Source organism: Bactrocera latifrons, unplaced genomic scaffold (genome assembly GCF_001853355.1).
Source record: "Bactrocera latifrons isolate USDA-ARS-PBARC rearing strain unplaced genomic scaffold, ASM185335v1 scaffold_4, whole genome shotgun sequence".
NCBI lineage: Eukaryota > Metazoa > Arthropoda > Insecta > Diptera > Tephritidae > Bactrocera > Bactrocera latifrons.
This window is the reverse complement of record NW_017537045.1, coordinates 3,635,114-3,650,322: the sequence shown is the minus strand read 5'-3', so window position 1 is coordinate 3,650,322 and position 15,209 is coordinate 3,635,114. Positions and strand designations below refer to the sequence as shown.

General features: G+C 32.9%; 4 protein-coding genes across 4 annotated transcripts; 3 read left to right on the top strand and 1 right to left on the bottom strand.

The window, feature by feature from the left end:
- The first annotated feature begins 1,937 nt into the window (after nt 1–1,937).
- On the top strand, nt 1,938–5,067 carry LOC108972382 (protein vreteno-like). The gene is made up of 9 exons (XM_018938937.1): nt 1,938–2,101; nt 2,180–2,542; nt 2,612–2,776; nt 2,831–3,067; nt 3,129–3,380; nt 3,444–4,194; nt 4,269–4,450; nt 4,524–4,723; nt 4,804–5,067. Exons 2-9 carry the CDS (start codon nt 2,184–2,186, stop codon nt 4,980–4,982), a joined length of 2,325 nt encoding a protein of 774 aa, XP_018794482.1. The 5' UTR covers nt 1,938–2,101; nt 2,180–2,183; the 3' UTR covers nt 4,983–5,067.
- An 885-nt stretch (nt 5,068–5,952) lies between these two features.
- Nucleotides 5,953–8,060, top strand: LOC108972385 (transcription factor grauzone). The gene is made up of 6 exons (XM_018938941.1): nt 5,953–6,154; nt 6,214–6,595; nt 6,656–7,019; nt 7,077–7,280; nt 7,350–7,719; nt 7,794–8,060. Exons 1-6 carry the CDS (start codon nt 6,032–6,034, stop codon nt 7,974–7,976), a joined length of 1,626 nt encoding a protein of 541 aa, XP_018794486.1. The 5' UTR covers nt 5,953–6,031; the 3' UTR covers nt 7,977–8,060.
- LOC108972386 lies at nt 8,052–9,067 on the bottom strand. Its single transcript, XM_018938942.1, has 2 exons — nt 8,625–9,067; nt 8,052–8,568 (listed from the first exon to the last, which is right to left on the bottom strand). The coding sequence occupies exons 1-2, from the start codon at nt 9,018–9,020 to the stop codon at nt 8,221–8,223; spliced, it is 744 nt and encodes a 247-aa protein (XP_018794487.1). The 5' UTR covers nt 9,021–9,067; the 3' UTR covers nt 8,052–8,220.
- Nucleotides 9,068–9,360: 293 nt separating this feature from the next.
- LOC108972440 lies at nt 9,361–14,906 on the top strand. The gene is made up of 8 exons (XM_018939021.1): nt 9,361–9,434; nt 9,498–10,600; nt 10,655–12,206; nt 12,298–12,848; nt 12,918–13,253; nt 13,317–13,454; nt 14,195–14,620; nt 14,685–14,906. The coding sequence occupies exons 1-8, from the start codon at nt 9,419–9,421 to the stop codon at nt 14,844–14,846; spliced, it is 4,284 nt and encodes a 1,427-aa protein (XP_018794566.1). The 5' UTR covers nt 9,361–9,418; the 3' UTR covers nt 14,847–14,906.
- Nucleotides 14,907–15,209: the final 303 nt, after the last annotated feature.

Sequence of the window (15,209 nt, the reverse complement as noted above, 5' to 3'; positions counted from 1 at the left end):
GGGCAACGAGGAGAGGAGAAACGCGCCGAGTTTCCAGTGTTCAACAACTCGCTTTGTGTTCTTATTCTTAACAGTTCGCTGCGACGTTTTTCGGCATTCGTGTTCTTTCTTTCGTAGTGCATAGTTGCATTTGCGTATTTATTTTGAAATTAATATTTTGAATATATTTAAAAAAATTTATTTCACCTTTTGGTACGTAATTTGCAAATATGTATACAAATATATATAATAATAATAAATATTTATATTAATTTTAAAAATGGAGTATGACGAAGAAATCGAATTAATTAAATATATTGATTAAGACGATAGTGAAAAGGGTGATATATGTCAAGGTCTGTTATATAATCTTTGTTTTAATTTTGAATTATAAATAAAATGTATTTCTTAATTGACAGAACTGATTAATAKATGTGATAGAGTGGCCCAAATACCTGTAAGGAAAAAGAAACGACAATGGGTTAAAGTAAAGTGTTGACAATGGGTTAATGTAAAGTGAAAGAGAATGAGAAAAAAACTCGAACAGAGTTGCGCAACACAAGTTGCTCGTGTGAAGGTAAAGGGCAACAGCAAAAGATAATCGCCCGAGAATCAGCAACAAAAGTTGCTTCGTGTAATAGCCGACTTACAGAATTCTACTAGATATCAGAGATGAGCGATATTGCGATTTTTCAATATCTGCGATTTCAGTGATTGCTATTTTTAAATCACTGTGATTTTATATTGCTATTGGGATCGCAACTAAGTCGACTTTCAAATGGAGACATTTTCTTGTTGTTGTTGTAGTGGCAGATTCTGCCGATTTGACAGTGTTTGGCCGACTGTCGATTTGCAGATATTGCATTTTGCATATATTTCGTCTACCACTTCAAACATCTGCCATACTTCACTTCTTTTCCTTGCTACATTTCCAGCCATTATTAAAAATTATATGAAAGTTAAACTCAAAACTTCAAACCGATATGACGAAAAATAGCATATACGCATATGTAGGTATATACAATACCCTGAAGAAAGCTGCTACTTTTCTGCTATTTGCTATAGTGATCGTATGTACTGTGCTATTAAAAAGCCACAGTTTCACAAGCTTATTCTGATCTGTTATCGCAATCGCAATTCACGAAATCAAACAAATCACAAATTCGAACTGCTATTTATAAAATGTGATCGCAGTTGCGATATGCGATTTTTCAATCACAGTGAAAAAATCAGTGGTAGTCAAAATATCGCTCATCACTACTATATATACAACTCTGTCAGAGCTTTAAGAAAACGCCATAAGTCGGCTATTACACGAAGCAGCTTTTGTTGCTGATCCTCGGGCGATTCTCTTTTGCTGTTGCCCANAGAAATACATTTTATTTATAATTCAAAGTTAGAGCAAAGGTTATATAAGAGATCTTCACTATCGTCTGAATCAATTTGTATGGCTTCCTCCATACATTTCACAATATCTTTAATTAATTCGATTTTTTCGTCATACTCCATTTTCTAAAATATTTATATTATATTATGTATATTTGTATACATATTTGCAATTTACGTACCAAAAGATGAAATTAAATTTTTTAAATACATATATTCAAAATATTAATTTCAAAATAATATACGCAAATGCAACTATGTACTACGAAAGAAAGAACACGAATGCAGAAAATCGTCGCAGCGAACTGTTACGAATGAGAACACAAAGCGAGTTGCTGAACACTGGAAACTCGGCGCGATTCTCCTCTCCTCGTCGCCCCCTCGCCTATAAACCAAGAGTTGCCCCAACAAAAGTTGCTTCGTGTAATAACGAACTAGCGGTTCTGAGAAACCGAGGTTCGGCGAACCAAGAAAATTAATAAAAGCGTCACGCCCGGAACAAATAGAGTGCGACAGACTGCAAGCGACATCTGTCAAATATAGAAATACACACGTTCTTATGGACACAGTTATGTAGTTGTGCAGTTGAATATATGTGATCGATCTGATATTTTAAAATTTTCAATAATCGATAAATACTATCCCTCTTTCAGTTTTGAGATTAGTAGAAACTGCAGTTGCATTTTTATATTTGTTATTTTGTTTAATATTAGTATAATACATTCACTTGCTAACTGTGAGTATAAAGTATAATTTAATATAGTTTAATATATTATAAGAAGAACACATAATTTGATTTGGAACACTCTTTCAGAAATATGTCGAACGACAACTTGAATAACGTTGTCCCGAAGGAACTTGGTGCATGGAACCCAATGCGCGATGATTATACCAATTCAAAATTTAATAAATATAGCAGTGGTCCTGGAGCTTATTTAGATGCTGCTTTACATCCACTCCAACAAGCTGAAGCAGGAAACAAGCAAAGGTCTCTGATTTCGAAGAATGTGAATGATAGTTCGACTTCAAAATTTACACCTTATTTGGTACTAAAGCATTTGCCACCTGGAATTACTAAGAAAGCCATTTATAATATTTGTACTCGTCATGGACGAGTCAGCGATGTTCGTGATAGTACAAAGAATGATTACTTTTTCATTGATTTTCCAACTGTGGCGTAAGTAAAAATTTTGTTTTTGTAATATATTTATATATGTATATAAATACAGTTTACTGCATTCACCAGCGAAATGGAATCCGTTTATCGTGCTTTAATGGAGAATCAATACGGTTTTCATGTGCTGGTAGGAAAGCAAAAAAATAAGCAGGAAACTGAGCCTATACTTTCAGATATTGAAGAAACTCTGCCGTCAATAGAAACAGAAAAGAACATCATTGATTTTGAACACAGGTATTTATTTAAATAAAAAAATTAAACACCATAAAACAAAATGTCTATATTTAGAAACTACCGATCATCTGAAAAAAATTTACCTCGACCACACTTTGGACACACTCCAATTGTGAATCATAAGGATTATGAAACGAAAGATTCGCTTCTGCAACGTAACGATCCACAACGGCATTTTCTTATTACCGAAGATGCACACGAGCTTGAACGAGCAGGCCTGAAGGACTACAACGATTTAAACAATATGGAGACTTCCAAGTACAAATATCGTACAGGCAGAGCGTTCATTGAGTACGTAATTTTAGGGATTTCCAATCGAGCTTTAAATTAATCATATTATTTTTTATCTTAGGATGTCTGAGCAGTCTAAAACATATATTGAAGAAAAGTCACGTCAATCTTTGGGCGGCTATGACTGGTCACGACAAATATATGAAAATAATCATAATAATAGAGGTATCCAGAGACCTAAAGATATTGGACAATGTGCAAATTGTAACCGAACTTGTGATATAGTTTGTGCACGGTGTCAAACATATTTTTGCGGTTTGGAATGCCAACGTAAGGCCTGGCCAAAGCATCGCCAAATTTGCGGTAAAGATAAGTACGTACTATATAGGCATATGTATACATATATAATATTGATTACATTTTAATATATTTTAAGTATAAAAAACAGTTTTAAAGGCTTAAATGAAAATTTGGAAAATAAGTGTTTTGAAGAGGAAAAAGTACACATAGAATCAAACAATAAAGAAAATCAAGTTTCTCCGAACACGTCAACTTCTTCCGGTGTTGTTGAAAAATCTATTGAGATGCAATCAAGAAAAATACCTCGCAGTGGTAATTTAGTTGCACTTACTGCCATTAGCAAAACGAATATAGTATTTATAAGATCGAAGGCTGATGAAGATAATTTAAACTTCTTTAAATTTATTAATAATGTTCAGAGTGCGGCTAAGCAGCTAAAAAAATTGTCGAAAGCACCAATTTGTGGACAGATTGTCATTACTAATTTCGCGGGACAGTATAATCGTGCTATGATACTTAATAGTGACAATGAACAACACATAAAATTAGTTTATATGGATTATGGTAATTTGGATGCAAGAAAATTGGAGGATATGTATGAAGCACCCGAGCAGTTCATTCAAGTACAACGGTTTGTGGAGCCGGTAATATTAAAAGATGTACCGGAAATGTATATGACCGAAGAAATTCGTAAATTTATGTATTCATATTTGGATGGTATTGATTTGGTAGTTAAGTATGATGAAAAAAACGATTTGTTATCCGACAAGGGTGTTTATGAAGTTGAATTATTTGATGGCACTACAAATCAAAATTTCAATAAAATGGTAGCCAAACTTTGCAAACCAACCGAGCCAACTAATCCGGATGAAGCATATTACGTTAATGTTAGTATATTTTTCTTTTCTAAACTAAGTGCAGACATATATTTATTCTAAATTCTTTCTGTTAAAAATAACAGCATTTACCTCAGAAGCAATTACCAGAAGGCGACAACATAGAACTGGTTGTTATGGACAACTCTCTTCTTTGTACCGGTTGTATATCATGTAGTACAAAGAAATGGGCCATCGAAATTGAAAAATTTCAAAGTGATCTCCAGCTTTATGGCGAGTCGTTAAAGGATCAATGCTATACACCGCGGTATGTAATATTTTTTCAATATTTTGTGCTTTAAAATATATTGACATTCTACAAAAACATCTCTAATATTTAGTATCGATGAACTTTGCATTGCTAAATATAAAATTGATGGTAAATGGTATCGTGGTCGTTGTCTGGAAATCGTGGGTGATGGTTTCCCGAGCATCATATTCTTCGACTACGGAAACATTGGAATGGTCAACGTCAAGAATATTAGGCGTTATCCAGCACAGTTTACTTTTCCAATTTACACTTGCGATTGTGAAATTAAAGGTAAAGATTTGAAATTACCACAAGTTTTATATTTAAAATGCATATTTCAAAATATCTAATAACGTTATACAATTGTGAAGGGTTGCCGGAACAGTGTGAGGCCGATTTGGTTCAGAAATTGGAAGAACTTATACCTAATGGCAGTACGATTCATTGTGAAAATGTGACGGTCTATAAGGATGACAACTTCCACGCAATAACTTTACCTAAACTAATCCACAATCTTAAGGCCGAGGGATTATTGAAAGAAAAAGTCTAAAAACTTAAATCCAGTTTAAATATATATTTATTCAATTGTTATTAAAAAACAACAACGAAAAATATAACGCTACTATAACAAATTAGATGGCACATTTGAAAGACTATGACCGGTTTGAAAATGATTAACTGAATTAAGTATTTATATGAAAGTTTTAAAATAGTGGTCATAAAAGTTTGCAATAAACTTAAAAGTTATAAAGATAAGTATATATAGAATACAATTTTATAAAAGAAATTCTTGTTTTGTCGGATTATTTCTATTATTATTACTGAGACGCCTAATCTTACTAAGACACCCATTTTCAGACAAAACGTTAGTTTTTTAGTATCTAAATTAAATCATCCAACAATTAAAAGCTGTTTCAGTTTGGGTTTTTAATACTTGGAAAAAACTATTTAAATATTTTATTTTTTATTTAATGGTGTATTAAAACAACTGACGTTTGACCTTTCAATACTTAATAAATTGATTTGCTATACATTTTTAAATGTTTTCAATTGAAAATTAATATGCACATACATACATACACATTTTAATTTCAAAATTTCATCAAAAACATTTAAACTTCATATTTTCTTTAATTTTCACACTTTCTCACATTTATTTTTGGTAGAATTTAAATCTGTCCGTTCCGTTTGTGAAACGTCAAAATAAATAAATAATTTAGTTCAAATAATAAGTAGTTTTGATATATGCATATGGAAATGTTAGCTAATCTGTTTGGCACAACGAACTTCCAAATATTTATCAGTATGCTTGGCAAGTGCAAAGTTATATATATGGTAATGTTAAAAACGTACAATTGTATATCAAATTCTTGTTCTTCCTGATAGCAAGCAACCACTATGAGTTATAAAACAAACCTATAAATTAGGAACACGGTATATTGTTATTTTGTGACTGAATATTAAGGTGTATTGAGTAAGAAGAAGCTTAAAAACAATATTTATTACATACAAAACATATGTCATTGTGTCGGAGTTTCAGTAGTCGTAACTTGTTGTGGTATTATTAACAAATTTTTAACAAGACGTATAATTTCTTTTATGGGAATGATTTGTCGATTGTGCTTGCGAAATATAACTCAGGAAAATGCGATATATTTATTTGAGTCTCCCCATACGGAATCTAAACTAATTAAACTTATAACAAAGTATTTCCACTTGGAGGTAATTGTCAATTGTTTGCCACCTCATAAGAATGCACTTTATTGATTGATTGTTTACAGGTAGCGGAAGATGATCCGATATCGACTTTATTGTGTGAAGATTGCGGTGATCATTTGGAAGAATTCCATAAGTTTTGGATATTTGTGGATTTAAAACAGAGCTCGTTGGGCAGTGAGTTTCTTGACGTAAAATGTAACAAAGTAGAAGATGTTACACCGGTATTAATCGATGTTACGGGAGAGAACATTGATAATCAAGAAGAAATACTCTTGGATTTGAAGGATATATCTGCCCCACATGAAACCTATAGCAACATCTTCGACTTAGCAACAACCTCCGAAAGTATAAATGTTAAGCCAGACATCAAATTTGATTTGGATGAGCAATGTGTAAATGTAGTAGCGGAAGATGATTGGAGAAATGACAACGAGTCGATTGAAGGTAATATATGGTTAGAATTAATTCTGTTCGTAGTATTTATTTAATATTGTTTTTATTTAGATGATATTCCATTGATAAATTTGAAGGAAAAAAGTGAAAATATTTCAAAGCCCACAAAACACAATGTAAAAAGTTATGCTCGTGTTAAGAACATCAAACGGAAATTTAAAAAGGTTGATTTCCGTCCAGTAAAAAACGTATTGAGGAAAGAAGCTTCGAAAATAAATAATGAAATTATTGGAAATTTTATGTTGCTGAACTGTGATATATGCGGTTTATGTGTTGAGACTTATAACGATCTCCGTGTACATTTCACACAAATCCATAAAAGCACAGCGTTTGTAAAGTGTTGTGGTAAAACATTCCAGAAACCAAGTTTGCTAGCAGAGCACGTTCAGTGGCATACAAACCCCAGTAAATTTAAGTAATACAGAACAAAGGTACAAAGAAAAGTGCTTATCTTCTTTATGAATTTTTCTAGATGTGAAGATTGCGGGAAACAATTGAAGTCAAGTAAATGTTTGGCAAGTCACATTAAAATAATTCACTCAAAAAAGGAAGTTAATCACGAAACTGTTTGCTGTCATATTTGTTCTAAAGTATTTCGCGGACAAAAATGTCTCGACAATCATATAAGAAAACATGAAGACAATAGAGCATACAGCTGCGAAATATGCACGAAAAGGTAAATAATAAAAATAAGTTTAACGTTAACAAACTGCTAACTGAAGTATTCCTGAATTAAATTTAATAGCTTTGCAACACCTCAACGCTTGCGCAAACACAAAGAGGCCATACACGAGGATCTTCATCGGCACATATGTGACGTATGTGGTAAAGCATTTAAATTTAAGCCATCTTTCGAACGCCATGTGCTTGAGCATCAGGGAATTATAGAACCACCTGTACAATGTGATATTTGCGGAGAATGGTCAAAAAATAAACACGTCCACCGATTACACCAGTTCAAACACAATAATACCGACGCAGACTGTAAGTATTGTGGACGCAAATGTCGCTCACGCACCGCCTTAAGAGGTCATATTAATTATATGCACAAGAAGAAATACGATTTACAATGCAGCTTTTGCGACAAAACTTTTAAAGAGAGCAGAAACCTAGAAGTAAGTTTTTGTATGTATATGAGTTACTATTTTTTAAATTTTATTTCACCGATTTTTTTTTTTTTACGTGTTAGGAGCACATGGCTACACACACGGGAGCGCAATTGTACTCTTGTCCACACTGCTCAAAGGAATGCCGCTCAAAATCTAATATGTACGTTCATATAAAACGTATGCATGCAAACGAATGGATCCAATCCAAAATGGCGCGTTCAAATGATCCAAATTTGAAGGGAACTCAAAATAATGTAAGCTGAAATTACCTGCGTATTGGAAAGCTGTTCGTATTTAAACAATGTTATATACCGTAGCTTATTTAAATATAAAGTTGATAAAGATTATATCATATTTATTAATTGATCTAGAAGGTTTAGTTTACGTTTAGGTTTAGTGTTTAATTATCGAGTCTTTTTATGGGGATTTAAGCTAGGACCCCCTTGGACAAAATTTTTGTAATATTACGTCTAAAAATACTATATGAAATGAATTATAAAAACTTAATTATACTTCTGAAACAGCAAGTTCAGTGAGAATTCCCTGTATTTTAGCCATAGCTTTAGCTGCATTAACAGGTTTCAGATGTTTCAGTTGTAAACCTATGCTAGTTCCAAAAGCTAAATACATATCATCTGTTCCCAATGCCTTGTTAGAGAAACGTTTATGTTGATTATCTTTCGTACTGAATATAGAAATGTTTGCAGATGTTGACGAATTGGTGTTTGGGTGAGACGCCAATCTTAATTTTTTAGATTCTTGATGTTGTAAGTCCTCGTCTAGATAATCTTCGGGAGCACATTTTTCCCAAACAGCTTCACTCTCTTGTAGACGTTCGCAGTTGTCGTTACTTAACTGTAAATTATTTAAAAATTACAAATGAAGTTTAATATCACTTATAAAAAATGTACCTCATCGTATGAGTCTTCCTTTTTTAGACTTATTTCATCATCGTTATCCTCGTCATCCTCAATAAACTCTCTTCTTCTCATCACTATTGTACTACTCAAATAGTTGAAATCATTATAATAATACAATTTAGGCTGATATATTTCAGTTGAATTAGAAGCTTTTCTTTTCCATTCCTCCAGTTTTCTAAGTTCGGCTACATATGCTGTGCGGAGATACTTAATCTTCTTTTTCATCTCGTGTACATCTGTGTCGAAGTAGTTTGCAATCTCTTCCCATGCTTTCTCTTTTAAACCAGAATTTCTGTATGATTCCTTTCTGCAATTCCAAAGGCATTCATACTGTTCATAAATTCGTATCAAATTAATAGTATCATCACGATTCAGTTTTAAAGCCATTTTCGAATATTTGTCACGCCAAAACTCCGACAATTAATAAATGGCAAAAATAGATGTCAAACCATCAAAATTACGTTAGAGAAGGACGATAGTATATCGATAAATGATTTTTACATATTTCGTTGTTAACAGATATACCCTAATTTCTTTTCAATTTAAATGTAAGAGAGATTTATATAAAATCTTCATGACCGAATCAATTAAATTATAAAAATTAATTTAGATGTATCAATTATCTTATTTTAAAACAAAACCGGTCATTATAAAGAGAGCTTACTTTAGAATTGATGTGGGTAACACTGTCATATGTTTTCATTCAAGCACGTGTAGTATTTGTTTACGTCGTGCATAGAAGACTAGTCCAATTTCTTTTCAATATAAAAAAAGAAATAGTAAAAATGTCGACGGAAGACGGTATTTTACAAAATTTAAATGTGTTTATTTAATAAATATTACATATGTTGTGTGTCTTTACAGAATTTTTGAATTGGCTGCGTCGCAATGAATTATCATTTCTTGAGAATTTTAAATTTGCATTGAAAGCTTGGAATTCGGTCGAGTTTACGCTCTCAAGTAAATATGACATAGTCCTGAATTGGTTATCCACAGCAACAGTAAAGATACCGATTGAACAAATGCCTTTTGAAGAGTTTACTGAACTGTTACAAATGCGCGCTCAACCAGGCCTTATTGTTCAAGATACAAAAAAGAAATTTGTTGAAATGATTTTAAAATTGGCCAACAAATGGGCTGAAAGCAATAAAGTTGTAACGAATTGTGATTGGCCAAAACTTTTGTGCCATCTGTGTGATTTTGAAGTTTTACAAGATTTATATCGCACAGATTATGAGATACATGCGCAAGTTTATTCATCATTACTTAATTGCTATGAATTATATTTAAAGAAATTGAAGTCATCGAATCAACCAATTAATTCTACCAAAACTAAACTTATAAATACTGCAAGCGAAACCAAATTCTTTTCCAGTATTCTTGGTCACTTACGAGATCACATTAAAAGAACCGGGAATACTGCCCGCTATGACAAATATTATCGCTTGTATATTTTGCAGCCACTTGTTCGTGTTGTTCTAACGCTGCGGACGCATTCTCTTTGCTTCTTTGATGAATTATTACAATTAGAACGTCTTTTGACGGATGAATTGCAAGATGAAACTTTGGTACAACGTATAATGCAATTGCCCCTATTTGTAAGACTTTTAACACTGGAATGTACTCTTGTCAACAGACGAGGCGTTGAAAGTTATATTCAACATTTGTTGCAGCGCGTATTCAAGGAACTTGCAAAAGAAATCGAAAAAGTTGAACAAAAAGATTATCTTAAAGCGAAAATGATGATAACTGCAGGTGCTTATACTTTGGAAATTTTGCGTAAACATGACATCAATCTAAATTTCAAAATGGATTTGGAAAATCAACCACTCGCACTTACTTACTTGGGTGAAGAAATTTTTAAGTGCATTCAACAAGGTAAACAAGATTATTTGCGTGAGGTTTTAATGCTATTGTGCGCAGCTTTGCGTCTAAATCCACTTATTTTGGAGCAAGACATTTTCCAGGTATTAAATTTTTCTAGTAGAAAATTTTAATTTTAATTTACATTTTTTATTTAGATAACAACTTGGATGATTGTCGCGGAAAAGAAAGACGAAGAAGAACAAATTTTGTTTGGCGATTATCTTGTATCCCTAATGGATATGTTTAGACGTTTAAGTCGAGCGGAGAAACTGGTTTTCAACATGCTCAAAAGCCTTAAAGAATGGTTAAACAAATTTGAAATTGTAACAAATAAAAAACCGGAAAAATCTTTGAAACGAAAATCGAGAGGATGGGATCAAAACACGGCTAAGAAATTAAAACCCCACAGAGCAGAATTAGACACCGACATAGATTATTTGCATGTTATCTTCGAAGAGTTTCATAGTGTGTCAACAGAAATTAACAGCGAAAGCTATAACGAAGTCGAGCATTCTTTTCCATATCTCCGAGCAGCTTGGCCGTCAAAAAGTGTTGGAGTTGCATTTTCAAAATTAATAACCGGACTCGTGTCTAAACCTTCTCTAGTAATTTGGAAATCACTGCTTTATTCCTTAAGGGAGTTGGTACAAAACTTATATGATAAAACTGATGTACGATATGAAGAGAATAACCAGTTCCTCTTGGATTTACATGCCGCTTTACTTTGTCAATATTTTGCCGGTAGCCGCCTGGCCGAACAATATGATAAGTTTTCGAACGAAATAAATGAACAGCTTCGAGTTACCGAAGAAGCTCTTTCTGAATTTGCACGATTGCTACTTGCCCAAGAGCATAATGAACGTAAATTAAATGCACTTCTGGAATGTGCCTTTCATACCAGTTATTTCAAACTTCTACTGCACTATTATCGTCCAGATGGACATAAAGAAAACTCACCAGCTCCCGAGCAATTACATGCATTTCTGAATACCGAAGAGTGGACCTTATTAGAAGAACGCGTAATGAATTTTGGCAAATCGCAAAGCAAATTTCTTTACAATCGCCTGAAGCTGCAAGGTGCTCAAGCAATTTCACTTTTAAAATTAACAGAAGAAAGCAGTGCAGTTGAACTGCAATCTATATTGCCTCTCACGAATGAAGACTACTTGCAAAATGACGTCGTGACGCTTTTGCAAAAAATGCCTAGCATGAAGTGGACTCTCAGTCGCATGAACCAGCACGACAAGGCTAGCATATTACCACGCCTACTTGATACAAAAGCTGAAATAAACGTAATTGCACAAGATTTGGACTCTTTAGAAATACTGGCAATCGCTGTTTGCGCTCGTTTTTCCCAACATTTTGAAATTGTTGCGAAGGGTTCGATTCTGGCTTCTTTAAATTGTAATTTCAACTCATTAAACGAATATATACGTGCTGACCAGAATGCAGCAGATAAAAAGTTGATAAAGTTAAAAAAAATTATCGAGACACTCGCTGAAACTGAGTATAAAGTGAAAGAACTTCCCGCGCCTGAGGAAATCGAAAAGGTTTTACATCTGTGTCGACAATTACCACTGGGACATTTACGAAGGCAAAATAAATGCTTGATATTTGCATTATTTTTAGCGTTTTACAGCGATTTGAGTGCATCGAACAAAATAGAAGCTAAAAAATATGCTTCGGATGTCTTTGAAATAATTTTAGGTAAAGAGAAATTTCGAAAATTTTATATCAGTAATTAAAAAAACCAATGCATTTAATTAATTATAACTAATACAATCTCATTTCATTCCAGATTTTCTTCATTTTGGTCCACATGTACCGATCTTCAAATATTTTTCATTGTCGACAATTTTAAAAATTCTACCTGTTGCAAGGTTGTGGCAATTCTATGAATTCACCTTTTCCTCTATCAAATCCGAGGAAAAAGGTAGTGAGCAGTTTCTCAATTCCTTGGCTGAAAACTTAGAATCCGCACAAAGTTCCGATTGTAAACTAGGTGAAGATCAGAGACGTCTTCTGCTACTCGCTATAGAAACCCTCTCTGCAATTAGTGGTCCTAGCGCTAAACGCATACGAAAATATTTTGACCGTATTTTAGCAATTTACTCCAAATATATAAACGGGTACTTTAATAAGCAAGCCGCAAAAGAATCAGATGCTTCACTAGATAACTCTGTCAAGAAAGATAAGAAATTTGTTGAGAAAACTTTAGCTGGTTTCGCGCCATATGTGAATTCTGTACTAACGATCGCGGCAGCTGGTATCGATAATGGGGATGATAAGTCGACCGTATTAGTGGATGAAAGCTTTCGTCGTATTTGTAAAATATACATTGGACACTCTGTAATTATGACAAAAATCACTATCCACTTAATATTTAAAATTTCGATATTTTTAAAATTTAATTTCCAGATGGATTACCGCAATCCGTATGCCATACGTCTGTTGCAAGTGGCGTTAAATCATCGACAACTTTTGCATTTGGATCAAGATGAAATCGAGTTTGTGCTTAGTCACTATTGGCAACAAATAAACGCCGATTTGAAAAACTCAAAAGTAAATGAAACGAATACTGGGAAAACGACAGAGACAGCGGTTAAAATGATTATTGGTAATAAAACCAATGAAGATTTACTACTAACACTACAGAGCTTGAGCAACAATTTGGATGGTATAAAGGATTTTAGAAATATTTTAAGATGCCTTGAATTAATAGCAAAATGTTCTTTTAGTACGATTAAAGGCGCTGTAAGTTGAACATAAATAAGCTGCATTCCTGCTATTAACAAGTAATTTCTCTTACCAAAACAGATTTTTAATGATAAATTTAAATCCATCACATGCAACATTATATTACGTCTTGGAAGAGATGAGAAGCAGCAATTTTTGGACAAGGAACAAGTTTTGGCATTATTGGCAGCGCAGCAATCGTTAGTCGAAAATAAAATGGTATGAAACTATTGAATTATCTCTACCCAAATTAAGAAGAAACACGAAAAAAGGCGTTAACTTCGGTCGCACGAAAGCTATAATATCCTTCAGAAATACAAACGATTCCATACAAGAATTTGGCAGCTAGATGCTATAGATCCGATCTAAACCTTTTGTTCGAAGATTTGAGTTTGATCAATCACTTTCTACAGCTATTCCGAAAAGCTTATTAGTGATAATAGCGTTGTATTACACAATATTTTATGCCCAATTTTGTTAAGATATCTTGCTAAATAACAAAGTTTTCCATACAAGAATTTTATTATGAGCGTTCAGTTTTTGAGACAGTTGTATGCCCTACAGCTCCAAAATAGACGGTTCCGACAAATGTACAGCTTCTTGGAATGAGGACTAGTTCAAATTTTCATTTTAGTACCTCAAAAGTTATTTTGCGTGTATACAAGCAGACAGATGGGCATGAAATCATTTAAAATATAAAATGTATAGACAATCCGTTTTTTTTTTGGGAATAACAAACTTAATATTCAGTGTTTATGGTCTATAGACTAGATCTCGATATGCAAGGAAATATCCCATATGATAGCGTCTTTTCATGTCTCAACCCATCTGACAGCTTGTTCCCTGTTTACATAGACTGATAATCAGATGATGATAAACTAATAATTCTTCTGTTATATTCCATTACAAAAATAATAGAAATTGTAAAATAACAAAATTATTATTGTTATTTCTTGCAGATTCCCATTTCAACGGACACTTTGGACGACATACTTTCACTTCTTATGGACATCAATATAAAACAATTTCCACTATCTGAAAATAATTTGGATACATTTAAACAATTACATTGTGCAATGAGTGGCTTATTCGGCAGTCTGATTAGACAAAGGCATGTACTACTTATGGATCGCGTACCACAATTTATGCACATATTTAAGGACCTCATACAATCTATTGTTTGGTACAAGAGTGACAGACAAAAAGATGCGGCACTATCGGCCAATGAGTTGGACGATTTAGCGGAGCTGGCAATGAAATTAGAAGCTCTAATGCATTTGATAGCTTCGCATAGCGTACATGTTAAGCGTGTTGCACCATTTGTGCTTACTTTTGTTATAAGTCTAATTGTGGCAAATAAACGCGCAACAACTTTATATCCGAAGGTTGGTTAAATATTTATGTATTTAAATTGTTTCAACAAATAATATTACTAATCTTTTTTTTTAGATCAAAACGCACATTGACAGTATATGCTATGATTTGATCGGAATTTGTGATCACCGTGTTGGACGTTTTATATTACGTTGTTCTAATGAAGCGGCTCGACAGGTATACGAGTTATATGTTAAAGATCATAAAAAGTATCACAAATTTAAGGGTAAAGTGTAAATATTGGTGTATTAGTTTAAAATCGTATGGAATATATGTATATGCATAAATTTGATATGAATTAAGTGTTTTATTAAATGAATTTATAGCTAACAATACATAGTTTACAGACCAACAAGTTAGACTATGCAGCTCTAATTTTGGTTTCTTATTACGAATGACCCCTATGTTCATTATATCACTAGCAATCCGAGCCGATAACCTTAATATCCTCAGGAATTACATATATCTAATCAAATAAAAATAATTATATGCTTCTTTAATAAAATTCAGCGACGTTACTACACATAAAACATTTAATATTTCTTAAAATAAATAATATAAAAATACGTTTAATTTCTATAACTAAATTTTTTTATAACA